The sequence below is a fragment of the Pezoporus flaviventris genome, unplaced genomic scaffold (genome assembly GCF_033815535.1).
Source record: "Pezoporus flaviventris isolate CSIRO_AGI_PZ_B2104156 unplaced genomic scaffold, CSIRO_AGI_Pfla_v1 ptg000047l, whole genome shotgun sequence".
Classification (NCBI taxonomy): Eukaryota; Metazoa; Chordata; class Aves; order Psittaciformes; family Psittacidae; genus Pezoporus; species Pezoporus flaviventris.
Genome location: NW_026892595.1, coordinates 5,881,080 through 5,899,390, shown reverse-complemented (window position 1 = coordinate 5,899,390; position 18,311 = coordinate 5,881,080). Strand labels below are relative to the sequence as shown.

The following is an 18,311-nucleotide window of genomic DNA, read 5'->3' as shown; positions in this document are numbered from 1 at the left end:
ACGATACCATGTTAAACTGACACCTCTGTAAGAACGCGGACCTCAGTGCCTAGAAGTACTGTGTTTTTATAGATGTTTTTGAAATTACCAAAAGACCCCTGAATATAATTGAGTTCATTAGCAGCATGTAAAAACTTCTTTATTTGGGGTGTGAGTCATGGATGCAGAGTCTTAGTTTGTGTTAATACCACACAGAACTAATAGCATTAAAGAAAAAAAAAATTAATAGCTATAATAAACTGCATATTTTCTAAGAGGAATGTGTCCTGCGCAGTCAGAATGGTAACCAAAAGTGCAACTTCTTTCAAAAAGTACCCATTTCTATTTGAGCACATATGTATGTTTTTCCTTTTTAAGTCTGTCACAAGCTACCATCACAATTATGGGCAATGTCAGGGGCTGTACAAAAGAGAGTGTTTCTTCCATTTTTTTTTTCATAATGCACGGAGAAGAGAGCTTCCTGCTGACTTCTCGAACTAATAATATAATACACAAAGAGATACTGAAATCATATTTTAAAAATTAAGGAAAAAAAGGCTCACTTTACATTTCACTGTTTTAGTTTTAAGAATGTTATCAAGAAGAGAGAGCATTTGCAATTTGTATTTTGTATTACTTGACTAGTTCCTCAGAAAGTACAAACTGGCAATGCTGTGTCAGAAAGACAGACCAGACCAGCTGGCATGCAAATTATTCATTGACATTAGGACTTCTATGGAGATCAGAAAAATCATTATAGGCATGCCCTTTTTGCATTCAAAGAAAATGTGTGACAGCATTTAGGCCCTGCTTTGCAGAATAACGAGCAATCAGAGATTCAACTACAGTTAACGGCAAAAAAATCAAGTTTTTGGAGCCCCTGCTGTGGGCATCACCCAGTTTCCAAAGGGCAGGATACACATGCAACTAAATACACTCCTCAGATAATGATGGAGTTCGGTGGACAAGGTCAGAAAACGCAAGTTTAAACCAAGAGCAGGTGAGAGAAGAATAAAATAACAATTCAAGATTTGTGCACATTTGCCACTTATTGGATAAAGAGTGGGGAAGAAATATACCTTTCTTTCATGAGCACTGGGTACGCCGGGGGTGTTCTGCTTGAGAAAGCCTGCTGTTGTGGACCACCTTGTAGGATTCTTACGTGAAGGCTCTTCTGAAGAAAAATTTGTGTCGCTTACAGAGGCTGAGAGGCCAATCAGTGCAGGGTCACTACTACGTCGGACATGAAGAGGCATATCTGAAGAATAAAACAGACAGTAAATAAACACTGACTAGATTTAAAATGTTTTTCACATAGGAAAAATATTTTTTCAAGCTCTTGATGGGTGGTTTTGACCAAATGTGGTATCACAGAGTGAGGAATTACTGACCCCAGCATACCTCCTCAAGGACAAGGCCTGTTTCCTCAAAACCACAGCCTTGCCGCTTGACCACACGAGGAGAAAATGAGGGCAAAACCTCAGCTCTTTGAATCTAGCACAGCTTGTTGGTTTTCCAAGTATAAATACAGCCTTGCTACTATCTGTGGGCTGTGTAAAATTAAAAACCAGCATAAGCTTGAACAACTAGGAGGCTAAGGTGATTTACAGGTATTTTAAACAGCAAGCGGCCAAAGGCCTAAAGTCAACAACCTGGTAACAAAGAACTGGACTAGGATGACTGCCCATGCAGGTGGGTTGGAACTAGATGATCTTAAGGTCCTTTCCAACCCTAACTGTTCTATGATTCTGTGATTCTATAACTTTTCCACCACTGCACTGCCACAGTTACAGCAAGGTCACTGCCAACACAATACAGAAAGAAGCTGCCTCTCTGCAGCAAAAGGCAGCCCCCCCTTCTAAAATGTACTCTCCATTTCTTCCTCAAAACTTACAGAACTGACTGGTTCCTATTCTGCATTCTTGCTTTGCCTCTTTCCTGACAGCTGAAACAAGACGTGCTGATTTACCTTGATTCCCTTAGCCTTCCAGCTGGCATGACTGACAGGAGAAAAATATTTTATTAGTAATAAACAATGCAGCAGGCAGGTAGACTGCTTGGAAAGAGATAGGGTTTTTTAATATATGTAGAGGTCAAATCCATTCTCAGAGTTTGATGGCACATTACAGTTAGTTTCTCTTGAAATACAACTTAATTTTTTCCAATTTCATTTATTATCCTACAACAAGTATCCACACATCTATCGTCTCTTTGCACAAACAGACTGCCTGTATTTGTGACCTCTTGGCACTCTCCCACTCAGCATCGGAATGGAGGGGACGTGATTTATCCGTTATATTTCTCTTTAATGCTGCACTGGGAACCTTGAATGCAAAGCAGAAAAGGAAAAGGTGAAAACTATGGCACTAAGCAGCAAAATCAGTGGCAAAGGCATGATGGGCAACAGAATGAAAACCAGGACTATAATGGTTTGACGAAATGGCTCCCCACGAAGATGAAGGTGCATGTCTCACAATACCAGCAGGAAAACACAATGAGGGGATTTTGTTGAACAACTGGTCTTAAGTTTTACAATATATTTATGTTAATGCTAAGTATAATATTAAAATAAAGATTCTTATTTTGCATTGCATTGTAAAGACACTGAGAAATAGTAAGTCATGCTACGCAAAGAAAATGTGTGAGAATTCTTTTTTATCAACAGGACTTGTGCTGCTGAGATATGCACAAGTGTTAACATGACCAAACACTAAAGCAGTCATTCTATTTTATGTTCATTCTGATGAACAAGAATAATGAAGAATTAATGAATGTTTTTCCATCACATTTGTAGTATTTTTCTTTCCTTTGAAAAAAGAAAAATACTTTTTTTTTTCATTTTTATACCAAAGATATTCACAAGAGTTAATTTCCAGCAAATAAAATGCTTTCTTTTATAAATTATGTGCACACGTATTTATACACATACATATGTATATACATGTGTGTATAATGGAACTAGAAGTAATTAAAAGAATATTTTGGGAAAGATCACTTTAATTATGCAGAAAAGTATTTATGGTCTGAGTCAACTCTACTGAGATTTTGATTACTCAGTATATACTCATAAATGCATAATAGAGGGGTTTTCTTTGATTGCCTTGTCTTCAGATACTTCAAGTTTCATGAAGCAGCTGAAGGTAAAGCCTCTCATTTCCCCCTAGACGGTAAACATAATAACAGTGCACTATCAAATCGCAAGAGATCTCTGTAACAAAGGTGGCACAGCTGCAGTCCCAGCACCAGCCCCACAGCGCGTAATGAAGTGACCCATTAACAGCAGTGCCTGTGCTGCCAGCGCAGCCCCGAACATACATTCTCATTTATTAGATTAGCCTGAGAAAGAAAGCGGCTCTGTAGTATGTTGTGCCACTTAAGAAAAGTACCAATCTATATTTGTTCCAAGCAGCAGCCCGTGCATATTATCCTGTTTGCTTCAGCTACCCACCCTACAACAGAATTACAATTTTCAAACATGAGTTCACTTGCTCCTTATGCTCGTGCATCTATATATAAGCATGGCGATAGCAAAATGTTCTTGTAGCTTTACACTTTTTCTTCAAACTGCTTGACAAAACAAAAGTTCAGTTGGGTGAACTTCTGTACAAGAGGAGTCAAACTGACAAAAAAAAAGAAAGAAAGAAATAAACTGGAACACAGGTCTGCACTTCTGGAGAGAAGCAAGCAGTCATCACTACCTTGCCTTTTGCTTTGGAGTGAAAACCTGATAATTTGCACCATGGAAAGCAATAAAGAGTTTTCACGATACTGGAAGTTAATTATGCAATAGAATTCCCAAATGTTAATATGCTCCAGAGAAAACATTAACATGAGAAGTTTCTCTACAAAAATCTATTCACTGATGAGCCACGTTTAATATGTCCCACCTTGTTTTAGTAAGGTTTGTTATTGAGACATTGTCAGACATTTACTGAATGTCTCTCCAAGCCTTAAAAAAAAAGGTCTTTTGACATATAAAGATACAATGTGATCAATTTTAATCTCTCCATCTCTATATGAAAATGGTTACATAAATAAGTGATTTGCATTACTAAACAAACCTCACAAGAAAGAGAATTATAAAAGACAATAACTTCAGTGTGTTGGATCTTTGTATTTCCCAGTTAAACTAGAAGTTTATTTTATTTTTTGCTGGAATGGGACAAGCTCATGAAGCTAATGCTAGTGTACACTGTTTGGCAATGGTCAACACTACTTCAGGTATTAATCCAAGAATTAAATCTTGTTCACACTGTGTTAACCACAAATTCTAAATACAATCTTCTGCATCCCTCTCTCCAATTCTATTCCTAGAGACTGTTCTAAATAGGTTTTGATATTCATTAAAATAACTACATAATTCAATGAAGAGTTTTTTCTAATATATTGTTGGCTACAATCTTCTGGTTTACCTGAATTTATACATTTGAAGAGGATATACTCTGAAATATTAAAAGGAAAATCAAAGGAAAGGAACTTAATAATTAAACCGCAAGATGAAGTACGCATGGGACCAATGCAATGTCACTGATTCCAGGATGATGGCTGATACCGTTTGAAGTCTGTGGTTTCTTTGAAGAGTGAATAAAACAGCAATGAACTCTAATCACAAGGCTTCAAATTCTCTGTGGCACTAATGCACTGTAAATATTGATTTGCTTCTGCAGCTAAGGTGCCTTTTAAATAAGCGCTTGAAACGGTAAATCTAATAATGAATTACAGGAAGCTTTAAAAGTCTAAGAATTAAGGAAAAATTAAATTAAAAATCATGAAAGTTACGACTAGCTCAGTTCTTGAGCCACATTCAAGGAACTGAGGTATTCAACCGCAAGTCCAACACTCCGACTCCAGGAAGAATTATGTGTGACAGAGAATTCCATTAAATTATGTATATAGCCACAGTTCTGCTAGAAAATGTTTATTTGTAGGATAAATCCAAGCTGGATAACAAAATGTTCACATTCATAATCATGAAATTCTGACTGGAAGTCTCATTTTATTAAAAGCAACATCAGTTTCACTATAAATTATAAAAACAGCCAATACACATTTTATAACCATCTTTAAATGTTAGGAACACAGAGTTGTACCTTCCCTTCCTGCCAGCAATTCCATTTTTATTTTAAAAGGGTCATCACCTTCTCTGATTTTCAAATACGCTCAGGAGCCAAAGCATTTGAGGTTCTGGCAAATTTCATCCATAAAGCTGAATATGTCATCTTACATGCAGGCATTCAGCAGAAAAGCTTGTGCTCTCTCACAGCAGACCTAATATATACCTTCCCATACCAATTTCCTCTCAGATGGCAGCTTGGAGGGCTTGACTAGAAAAATACATACCTGTATTTATATAGCATAGCCAAGAAAATTTTATTCTGTGAAGATTTCAACTGATGCTTCAGCTCCTCAGTGCCACTCACAGTTTGCACTATTTGTTGTACAGCGAATTTAAGGCACCTCACACAGACAATCAGGCCCATGACCGGTGAGTAGATCTGAACAGGACTTATTTTTTCTCTCCACGCGCTACTCTCTGAGAAAACGGTGATTCAGTGAAACGGAAAAAAATCTGTGGGAAAGAGTAGCTTTCAACAAGAAGCTGCTCAGGTTAGACAAGAGTTCCTGAAAGCGAACACACAGGTATATATGTACATGACAGTGTGTTGTGCACAAAAGACACAATTAGATCCTACCTCAGCATCAGGAAACCAGTCTGGGGATGGGAGACAAAGACACAACTGCCTGTGTCTCCCATCCAGCTCATCATACCACTCAAATACTTGTTTACAATCCAAGAGAAAGGATGAACCAGGATCATCCTGGGGCTCAGGAAAGCAGGACTGCATCTTTCAGCTTGACGTACTTGAAATTACAGGTTAAGACTCTGTCTATATTTAACTGAAAACTCTCTTTAAAAATATTTAGACTAGCCTTGAGTTTCACGCTCCAGCACAGCTCCCCAAGCTCTGGTTCTAATTTCAGTAGGTTCAGTTCAGCTCCTTGTTCCACTCAGTTAGACACAGCAAGAGCCAAACATTCCTATGACCTTCGAAAACTCAAATTCCACAAATCCCTTTTCATTCTTGCAAACCTCTGGAGACAAGATGATGGTAACTTCCAAAGACTTCCACTGAGACCGTTGTGAACTGGACCACAGATTGAAGAAAAATAGTTAGCGACAAAAAACAGCCGATTGGGAACTTATCTACAAACTGCACTAAACCCTAGCAGCAGCTAATACAAGCCAGCACTCTCCCTTGAATTAGAAAAAACGTTAAAAACATTAGCAGTTTCAAGAGGTGAAGAAAATACTCTCTGGAAAACTGTATTGCCTGTCTTGCAGAAGCATCCACAGGCATGCAGAGATGCATGTGTAGATGGCTGCTGGAAGGGATGTAAAAGAGTAGCATAGCAAAGCTACCACCAATTGCAGATCTTTACAGAAAAACATTTTTGGTCATGATGGCAAAAGAGAAAGATATATATACACTACCAACTGTCTCTTCATAGCCCAGAGCAGTATTTTTCTCTCCCCTAGAATCTATTCCAGTTTTAACTGATGATTAGTTATTAAAACAATTTGTAGTATTTCCCAAAGTAAATGCTCTTTACTTGGTCAAAATCTTCAGAATTTTCTTTTTCTACATTTCTATCATTTTCGCTAAGTTTACCCTCCTGTTACAGGTTATCTCCCCTTCACTTATAAAACTATCTTTTACTTTCACGTGTAACGGACAACTACAGCATTTCTCCCCTAACAGTGCACATAACTTCACCCCTGCCTTCTTAATTCTCCATTGATGTTCACTTTTGTAAATATTATTCTGCTCTTAACTTGCTCAGAAGACACCCAGAATAGTGTAAGTCTCTTATGAAATACCCTCAGTGCTGTCTTACAAATAGCATTCTCCCTCTCTTTTTTTTTGAACTTTGACACTGGTACATAGTCAACAATAACCACATTTGGGTATTTTATTGTCATGGTATCAATCCACAACATGCACAGAAATCCTAATTTTTTTTTCTATAGGTTCACTTCAGCATCTTTGTCTTGTTAATTGCAGTAAAAGTTCGGTTTAGATCAATATTCTTATACATTAGCTTCTATTTAACCAGACTCAATTAAATTGCTTTTTCCCCAGTATGTTTTATTACATTTCTATTGGGTTATTTATCTTTCCCTCATTCATATTATTCTCCTTCCCTAGTTTATCAACATCTGGAAATTTAATTAACATACTATCTGCAGTACTGTTCCTCCCAGATTTAAAGAGGTTAAATAAAACTAACAGGAATCCTCATGACACCCTGCTGGACAGCACTGTCTAGCTAGATTAAAATTACCTCCAACTTTTAAGTTTTCTGCACTGATTTTCAAACCATACTGAAGTGTTTATGATCCCATTAACTTGGAATTTCCAACACACATTTCTATCAAATGCTTTAAAGTTTGCAAATATTACATCAATTGTGCATCATTCACCTACAAATGCCAACTATCTAGTGTTCATGACTCTCCCTTCAGAATTACAAGAAAGCTGAAGATGTTCAAATAACTAGCATTTAGTTCAAATAATTCAAACAGTTCAAATAACTATCATTTCTCTGCCTGAAAATATGTTTATGCTTTAAAACATCAGCTTCCAAAATTAATATCTCTACATTCAGAACACTTGGTTTAATGACTAGACTGCCTTCCCTCTTACAGAGAAAAAAAAACAACACAGTAACTTCACACAAGTCCAGATATTTATAATTACTTCATGTACAAACCCAACTGTTTTCAGTTATTCTTCCAGTATTAATTTTCAAACAACAGCTTATGTATTTCCTCAATGTTATCAAATATTGTTCTCTGCTTTCTTATTTCTTTAGCTTTAAACCAGCATATTTATAAGCATTGCCACATTAAAATCATGGGAAAGCATGATTATTCTCTTTTCCTCATACCACTGTCTCATGCAGTTGGAGATCTCGCATGCAGTCAGCCACATCAGGAGCAGGGTGGAGGCTGTACCACTGCACTAAGAATGCATGTGTTCCAGCAGATGAATGAGGCAGGTCATGGGATTTTTAGATTCTGCCTCCAAAATCTGACAGGTGTGCATATGTCCCTAACCATAACATAAACATACAGAAAATACACTTGTCTATTTCAAATGTACAGAAAAAAAAAACACTGCATGCTAGCATATGTTTAAGAAATGCATGACACTGAATTAGCATGCCTATAATTAAAAACTCATAGAAAAGTTAAGATCATCTCTGGAAGAATGGATGACACTGAAAAAAAACCACAACCAAGCCACCAAAAAGTCATATTACAAAGAAAAAGAAAAGAGTCCTTCCTTAGCTTCTTAGTATTATTTAGTCTCTTTTAATAGAATCTAAGTTTTCCATTTTCCCAACCATGACTGCTCAATGACTTTGAAATTCAGAAATAAGAAAACATCAACCTGCCACAGTTATATTTTAATAATGAGATACTGTTAAATCCTTATCTTGAAAGGCCTTTAAAATAACAATCTTCCTTCTCTTTCTCTTATATCCTTTCTTCTTACATTTGAATACTGAGATCCAGGAGGAAAAAGATGATTACACCTTGAAACTCAATTTAGACACTGACTTTTAAAGCTAATTAGAGAAAGAGCTTTAAAACCAAAATTAAAATTTAATTACGTGCACCCTCTTTGTCTTTCTCTGGGCTTTTTTCTAAAATGCAAATACCTTTGTATGCCAAAAGAAAAGACAAAAATGTCACATGTTATAAATGTTCTGCTCATCTCTGTCAAAAAATTATGTTCCAGTATGGTTTAATGAGCTGCAGTCTCAGGTTTTGGGGGGTACATGGATTTCCTTAAAACATGCTGGGTTACTTCTTTACCTGTTTTCACACTACTGCTACAAACATGGGAAAGATGCACTTCTAGTCCCCCAGATGTTGTGGTCTTTTTTGCAAAATTTGTTCCTTAGTTCTTCAAACAGTTGTTCTTCAACAGTAGAAGATTCCTCAACTTACTGCTGCTGTAGTTTTTCTGCTTACATCAACGATCATGCCTTCCTAACAACACGCATTGATATTTAGTTATAATGAAGAGACTGCGTTTTGCATCTTCATTCACAAGTCATTTTGTAGTGCTGGCAAATGTTTGCAGTGACAGGAACGAATTCCTAGCTGCTTTGAGTTCATAATGCTTCACTGATATAAGACACAGGCAGGAAGCTGGCAGATATTTTTCTTCCCACATCTTTGAAAAATCCCCTAAAACTGAATGGTCAAATTGCTCCTGTAGTGAACGTGATGCACTGATGTGAAAACTGTATATTGTATAAGGTCTAAATGTTTTGGGCAAGTTCAGAAATACTCACTTCAAGGAAGAAGTCTGCAACTTCTGGCTGGACAAAAGGGAAGATATATAGAGGCAACAATATGACTTAGATTGCAACTTGTAGAGCTCAGTTGGAAAGAAGCAGGAATGATATAATGAGTATAATAATACACATTACAGTTCTTTCATCGGAGAGTTTCAGCCAGACAAAACCTGCTATGGTTGCAATGTCATGACCCCCTTCTGGTCCCCAAGCCACCACTGTGCCTTTCTGCGGGGAGGAAAAAGGGTAGATAGCAGTGACATTTCCCCGCAGCACCAGAAATATCTGGTTCAGAACTACTTCTCAGTCTACATCCGTTTCAGACTTACACTAGAATAAACTTTCTTTGAACATCTGTTGCCAACACAGCCTCGTACATCACTACATCACCTCACACGTGAGGTGGGAATTCCTACATGGATCATATCCAGATGCCAAAGAGTTAAACGTGCTTGATTGTAATTCCACAGGTATGCATTCAATTAGCAAGGGATTTGTAATTACACGTCCTTACAAAACTGGTATGGGAATCTCTCATCTTCCCTACTCTTATAAAATCCTAATGCTGCATCTACTAGCTCATGAATTATTGCATTAATTGACTCTTCAAAGAGGAAATGGTCTGCACTGCCCAGAGGGCTGCAGAGCTTCCACACTGCCCACCAGCATTGCCTCTGTGGCTCCTGCCTACCCACTGGCCATTTCATGGGCAAAGGACAAGGAAATTAAAACCCTATGGCATTTCTGCTGGGTCTTAGAAGGGAAAAAAAAAACCCCAAACTTCTACATTCTACATTAGTAAAGACTTTACAGTAGCATGAATGGACCAGTGTGTACACAGGGTATGCTAAATAATGGATAGCAGCAGGGATGCTACTAGTATCTTAACAACATGAACACTGAACATGTATGATGACTGTTTACCTCATTTATGTTTGAAACACTGAGGGAAGAGGTATATATTTGCCAGTCATCAGATGAATACTCCACCTTTGAAAGTGTTTGGCTGTTAATTTGGCATGTCTCCACATTTCTGTGGAGAACCTCCTCACCAGGGAGTGAGCACTGGGCACCTGGCCTCTGCTGCCCAAAGCCGGGGACAGCACAACCAGCTCCAGCCTTGCTCCACTGCAGAGAAGTAAAGGAATCATCAAAAACCCAGCTGGGGCTTTTCCGGAGATATAAAAATGATTGCTTACATCCAGCTCACAGGCCACTGTCAGGATGAAGACAGCAACGATTTCAGGTCATCAATACCTGGAGATCAATCTGAATCTGCGTTGCCCAAAATCCACATAGCTTCATTACAGAAATTATTTAGACAGATTTTTAACTGCAGCATAATAGTTATAATAGCAAATAAAACTTGATTACACCACCATCCTTGGAGACATTCAAGGACAGGCTGGATTTACTTCTGGGCAATCTAATCCAGTTGAAGATGTCCCTGTTCATTGCAGGGGGGTTGGACTAGATAAGCTTTGAAGGTCCTTTCCAACCCAAATTAGCATTTGATTCTATGATTTAGAGTTTGGGGGAGGAGGGGTTTGTCAGAAATCATATGTGCATCCATTTTCATAGTTATATGCAGCAAAGCTGAACTAAAACAGAACGTGTGGGAAAGAACAGCCTCTATGCACGCTACCAAGTTTAAGACACAGCAAAACAGGAAATACAAGTAACATCTCCAAGATGTTAATAAAATAGACTGAACATAGTCCTGAACAACTATTAAGAAATACTAGCAGTTTCTGCAATTTTAATGGCACTTGTCCTTGTTTCCATGACAGAAACATTTACTAGGATTATTAGAAACATGTTGATATGTTCAGGAAACACGCTCTCATTTAAAGTGTTATCTAATCTCTGCGATTTAATGTTTTACTGAGCTTGTATCTGCCACTGATGACCAAGAACAGTAAAAGATCTCAAGCAGAATTGGGAAAAGGCCACGTCATGCCACCCCATGTGCTCAAATAGACAATTTTTAACAGAAGTCTTTTCTGCACGCAGGGACTAATATAGCTCCAAGGCAAAGCAGAGAGCATAAAGATCTCAAGAATATTATTTCCTGTCATTCAGGTATAAGTATCAAGCTGAATCCCCACAGAAAAATCAAGTATTTGTGCGTTCAAGTAATGAGATGAAATGCCACCAACCTTCCCCATCCACAGGCAATGCACGGCAGCAGAACTGCCATGCCCATGACATGGAAGGGCAGATAGTGCAGCCCTCTGAAGAAGACACAATGCTCTGTATGACCTTTCACTGGAGGTAGGTCAGAGAATGGTCTGGGAAGCTGTGGAGTCTGGGGACTACACAAACCTATCAACATCCAAACAAGCTCTTTCCAATTACATGAGTGGGAAATAAGAAGTTCCAGCTATCAACACATGCTGAAATTGTCTCATTAACTCTCAACGTTAAAGATCATTTTCTGCAGAAAACTCCGGTGTTCCCAGTAGCCAAATAAGGAGGAAGACAATTTAGACTACTTAGTCTTAAGTTGTTCAGATAATGCCCACAATGGGACAACAAAACAGAACATCTGCTGTTCTCCAAGGGGTGACAGACCAACAGACATCTTGAATAATTCTTCTTTCCTAGAAACAGATTATAACAATAAACTAGATTCCCTACTTTTTTAAAACCATGCCTAATGAGCAGCAGGAAACTAGCTGCTGCTTGAAACATGTGCAGAAGTTCAGCTTTCCAGTCTATCTTACATGCACTGTAAAAAGTCCCTTACAACAACAGAAGCCTGAATTATTCTCTTCTGGAAATGTAGAAAAATTCTAAGCCTTGGAGAAACTTAAGCTATATCTCTTCTTTTATTTTGTTTTCCCCCATCTTCCCCCTGTCCCTTTCTATCCTTCCTTTTACAACACTGGAAACATGCAGTTACTCTGCATGCTTAACTACATATCTCTCACTCCTTTTTTTTAATTTCACATTGCCAAGGCAGAAGAGAGTCAAAAATTATTCCTAAAAGTTCAAAACCAAGAATAAGCGAATAGAAAGAGCCTCAGCTGAAGTTAAAAAAAAAAAAAAAAAATCTCACTACATGAAAGACAGTTCATGAAATTTTGGATCAATGACTTTTCATGCCTGCAGTTGCCAATTTTCATTAGAATTTGTGATTGGTTCTAGCCCAAAGATGACGATCATCTTTCTTAGTGGAGAAACAGCTTTAGCCAGAACTAACAGAAGATATTTACTGAAATACTATGGTATATACTCCGCGCCAGAATTTGTCAGGTTCCCAGCAGCTAACTTTTCCAAGCTGTCTCCACACCACAAACCTCCCTCCTTGTCTCATCCTAGAATGTGCTGCAACAATTTCAAATATGTGCACACAGAAAGGGAACAGGAGAAATTTTAGTTTACAAAAATTAATATTTTTAAAAACCTGTAAAATATACTATTAAAGAGTTTTCATTCTGTTTCATTCTTCAAAGGAGACCAATAAGGCATTTATTGTTCTGCAGCCCAAAATGTACTGAAACACTGAAGTGAGAAAAGGAGGGGACAGCCATCATGTATTACTTGGTCCTCTCCCATTAGCATGAATAATTGGAGGCTCTTGCTTGAACATGAGAAATCCCAACATGTTCAAAGGAAATCAATAGCTCTGGACAGGTTGTGCAGAAAATGCCCTGAAAGCAGCCAGTTGGACACGAGTAGTTTGCAAAACCCCCCAAACACATTGCATTTTCCACAGAGCAAAAGAAAATTGCTATTACAGCTGACCTAGCAACTGAATGCCTCCTTCTACACCTGAATGCAGTTAAATTCCTTGTGCTACTACCTTACTTTCTCTCAGGTCTCCCTGTAGAAAGATAACAAGTTGTCAACATTTCTGTGGAGGCCAGACGGAAGAGAAACTGGAGAAGCAAAGTAACTTTAGTTCCTCTAGCCCATATAAGGCTATGGCCAGAGCTACTTGCATGTGTGTTGATGGACAAAGTACTGACTTCCCCAAGTGCCACACACTCAGGCACAGCCCCTGCAGCATCAAGGCTCAACAACCTCAGTCAATGAGAAAATATATCCAGGAGTAAACCAGGAAGATGGAAGGGTCACTATCCATCCCACTGTCAACCTGCAGATACAACGGAGCTACCTTGCTGGATGGGTGCCCAAGCTGCACTTTGATGCCACAGTCAGAATATAAAGGGCAGCTGTAAGATCACTGTGGGACTAATTCTCAGCATCCATAGGCTTTCCATACCCAGCTTGTAGCTGCAAGTCTGTAAGATGCTGCTGCTACAACCAAAACTGAAATTCACTGCAATCATATTTTTCAACTTAAGCTCTCCAGAAAGGCTCTGCAAAATGCAACTCAGATATTTTCACTCCTCAAAAGGGAGAAAGCTATCTTGCATAACCACTAAAAGAAAGCCCCAGGAGAAGGGAGCCATCTCCTGTACGGTTGGACTTAATTTTTTAACCCACCGAAGACCAAGGGATTTTAGAGAACAAGTCTTAGTACCATCATTTTTATCCTACATTAGAATTTAGAAAGCTCTTTGGTATTAAGACCTCCCATATCGATTTTTCAATCTATTCATCCTTATGAGGTTTGTTCCCAGCACCTGGACATTCACAGAGCAAACACGGGAAGATGTACAAACAGCTGTGAGTAGAACATCCATAGCTTGTCTGTAGAAGTCTGTAGAAGTTCTCTGTACATCAAGCAATCAATGTGCTTCCAGCAGGAAACTGCCTCTGTTTTTCAAAGTGTTAAGTTCAAAACCTGAAAGTTAACTCTAAGAAACGGTTCACATACATTTTGCCAAGATACACTATTTTTACACTAAACACAGTGCTTCTGACTTAATCTACTTTACTGTTTACTAAAAGTAACCATCTTAAATTTTACGTAAAATGAGAGAGCAGAAAAATAGCTCTTTATTGTTTTGTTAGCTATGTTTATGCAATCTCCGAAGGCAGAGTATTTTAACTAGATGAGAGCTAGCTTATTTAATATTTCATGTGAGATGCCAAAAAAATTACTGCATTAAATAACATCTAAGTTACTTACTACTCATCACTACCAATAAAAAGGCTATTTAAAAGAGAACACTCATGCAGAGCTTTTTAAAGGTCACCCCAGAACAAAGGTAAATTTGTATGCATACAGACACACATTACTTTCAGTTGGGATCTTGTCTTTACAGAAACCAAAACATTATCTTCCATATCATCCACATAAACACTAAAAATATTTCCTAATGTTTCTGAAACTAAATAGCTTCCTGAGAACAAGTTCATTACTTTGTGTTTCTTCTCCAGGATTTTTAAAACTATTTTAAAAGTTATTAATTCACGACAAAGTTCACTTCTGTGTCTCAAATGAGATTTGGATTTATGCGTTTTTAAAGCATTTGAACTTATTTCCAAAGGATGTTTATCACTCTCTTTGACTCAAGTTCAAATTTAGAAGCAGAAATAACTTATCCGTTGGTCAAGCAGCACATATGCAAAAAGCAAACCGCTCAAAAAGTTTTAAAAGGGAGCCAAAGCTAAGTATATGTGGGAAATCAAGTCTGAGTCTTAGAAAGGGAGTACGTCCCCTCCTCTCCACAACAGCACATTTCTAAGAGAGGGGCTCTTCATCATGCAAAAGACAGCAAAAGGCAAGGCCGCTCATGAAGGAAAGACTCTTGGACACAGCTATTACAAAACACGTTGCTGCTGGACCAGAGGACAGGTCGGATGGCTCCCTGCTCCATGCTCAGAATCAAGCACACCTCACTCACTCGGAATACAACCATCACTGTACTTTTGTGTGATTACTAATGTAGGGCAGATTAAAACAAACCAAGTAGGTATATTCAGGGTTTTTTTGAGGTTTCCAAAACTGTTTGTATAAAGCAAGACTGCTCTCACGTTCCTCAGAAGCAGCTGGGTTATCTCAAATACGACTACTGGAGTAAAACACCAGTCAAGTGTAATAATTTCTGGTGTTCCCATACAGGTGGAGAGAAAAACAGTTAAACATCTTTGAGACATTTGCTGCTCCTCTTTAGCAGCAGCATCTCAGCAGGGCTGGGAAGCAGTTACACTGAGAGAAGCAGCAGAGCAAATCACCTTAGCCCACACTCATTCAGATTCACACCCCTCACTCCTAGCTGGCACAATGACAAGCAGTGTGGGGTGTGGGCCCTCTTCACCTGCTAGCTCCAGGAGACGGGGAGATACAGAGATCAAGAGAGAGATGATCATGCTCAGCACATCCATAACCTACAGAAGGTGCATACTGAATCCTGCTGTCACCGACATACCCAGGAAATAGTCCCTCCCAACACCCCTTTCTGACCACAAAAGGTTTACACCTCTTGTCCCTTTCCCACACTTTGTGCTTTAGGGAGTCCTGTGATGCAGGACCAGAGGGGACAGAAAGCCACCTATTCAGTAACTGGTGCTTTCCAACCCCATTCCTGAGGGGTTTTAACAGTTTTGGTTTACAGGAGAGGAAAAGTGAAGACCTGGACATCGCACGATGTGAATTATCTTCTTGTGGAACTCACCTGGAGATGACTAAAGAAATACAAGCTTAATCCACAAAAATATAAAATTAAGTTCTTTAACAAAACATCCTTTTGCAGATATTGTTATCAAGAAAAAACAACCTCCCTGCATGCAAACTGGAGGATAAGTCTTTGCATGAACAAAACAAACATAAAAATTCTTGGATCAAAATTTACTCAGCAGCATGAGGCTGAAAAAATTTTCCTAAATCCGTGATTTACTATATGGCAGTTTGCTTGTCTAGCCTTTCTAAAGAGCGATCTAACATTAGTGTGAGGACAGCGAGAGGGAAAATTGCTGCCTAAGTGGCAGGTTTGTTATTGTTTGACAATTCTAAAGAGTTCACTAGAAACTTCTAAAAGGAGCATCTCTAATTCCCTGAAATTACTGATAATCGGCTAAGTGAATGCAGAACAATTATGAAGAAAATTGAATGCTTCCAAATGCCAATTTGCTGTATATCCTGAATTAATATTGAATAAGCATTTTTAGTTTCTCATTGTAAAAGCAAAGGAACAAAAAACCTAAGCCTACAGGCATTAATGGCTTCTCTCACAGAATTTTATATCATCATCAGTTTTGCATTTTGTAATCATACTTAGCATTTATGTGGTAACTTACAGCTTTAACCTATTTTTCGTTCAAAGAAAGAAAAAATGTGTAAGGTAAACTGCCTTCCGCATTGAAGGTTCAACAATAAGCAGGCACCCCACAGCAGCATGAAGCCCCCTAACACAGCTAGATATATAAGCTGGTTTTTCCTAAATCAGACCAGACTTGAAGTCACTGTTGCAAAATACAGTCTCAGGAATTTTTTGTGGTACAGCTACGCCATGAGGTATAGTAAAGGGGAGAAATATGTTGGGGAAAAAAAGGACACAAGACATCCATTTTTTAGCTGAGCCAAAACACAATTTCTGTTTAACATGACAAGAAAGTGTAAAGTTAATGCAGAATTTTTACACAGGCCCAGTTTCCTGGGTAGCAGCTCAGTCACCAGACAGTCCCGCAGGAGATAGGACAAGCCCAAGCCATGGTGATGGAACCAGATGCTGTCCATCCTCATTAGTCCACACTAAGGAGGAGGTGAATCAAAAAACAAATGCAAAAAACCTTTAAGGTGAATGTTCTCCTTTTTCTCATAAAACCACACTCTCCACCTACACACAAAACAGGGTATGGATGAATGAGAAATCAGGTTGCTGGAGGGTTTGCAGGAGAAAAGGGATTACAGCAGTATAGCTAGGGAAAGGCTGTGGCAGATGGGATGGGAAGGCAACGGAACCAGCTGGAATGGACACTGTAAACAGGGAGAAAGAGTGCAGCTGGAAAAACTGCACCAGAAAAGAAAATGTTAAGAAAACAAATACAGAAGAATGTTAAATGATAAAAGTACAAGTCCAAGTATGAGAATAATAATTCGCTACACATGCTGCAGCACTACAGAGACTGCAAACAAGACTCATAACTCACATTCTGAAGACACCCTGTGATCATCCTGTCAAACACCTATATAAGCCCAGGTACACTGTGCAATAATGTCTGCATTTAGTCTTTTAACTTCTGCTGGAAATACAGAAAAATATTGACTTTAATTTCAAGACTTCAGGAGACAGAGAATCCATCAAAGCCTCAGGACTGTCATTTTTAAAGCTCTGCAATTCAGTGAATGTCTTCTATGTCTGAGACATCCACAGTTTGTGTTTCAGGAAAGGTAATTCAAAATGTCATCATGCACTTATACAAATCTAAAATTACACACAATACCATTTTTCATTTTGTGATTAACACTTGAGAAATAACAAAAGTGTAATCATGTGGGATTATCCTTCCTTTTCATGCCTTTAACATTTTTCTTTGCACTTTCTGACATGGACCAGGTCTCAGATACTACAGATAGTTTTGCAAAAAGAAAAAAAAAAAAAAAGAGAAGAAAATGGAGAGCAGCAGAAACATACTCGCTTCTTTCTCATAACCATGCATCATTTACATGGCTCCTATGGCAATTATTTATATGGCAAAGTTATATCAAGTAAACGCTTATGGATTTGTAGTTGTCCCCAGCAAGGTAAGCATTCCCTGCCACTAACTCCTTTCTTCTCATATTCCCACTGCCCCTTCTTTTCTGATCCATGTTTCTTTGTCTTTTAATTCTTCATGCCTTCTCCTTTCCTTCCTCCTTCTGTTTCTGATCACGGGCTTATGATATGAAGTGGATGTCTGTTTTCTAAAATTTCCATGAGGCGCCAAGTTAGCCCAGCTGCACTGGGTTCTCTATCTGGACTTCAGCAAATGGAAACAGGAGGAAGGATCATCAAGTCACCAGCTAATCTTCTCTGGGGTTAAAGCCTCATCCCCATCACACATGCTGATCATCTCACATTCTACAGCTTGATAGCTACAGACAAATGACACAGCAAATTAAG

At 38.5% G+C, this 18,311-nt stretch overlaps 1 protein-coding gene across 14 annotated transcripts in view; it reads right to left on the bottom strand.

The window, feature by feature from the left end:
- The window catches only part of PARD3 (par-3 family cell polarity regulator), a 451,464-nt gene that overhangs the window by 269,928 nt on the left and 163,225 nt on the right, over nucleotides 1-18,311 (bottom strand). For all 14 annotated transcript variants that reach the window (XM_061468050.1, XM_061468055.1, XM_061468051.1 and 11 more), the window contains exon 4: nucleotides 1,059-1,237. In XM_061468050.1, the coding sequence (XP_061324034.1) occupies nucleotides 1,059-1,237 (179 nt within the window). The remainder of the gene's footprint in view (nucleotides 1-1,058; nucleotides 1,238-18,311) is intronic.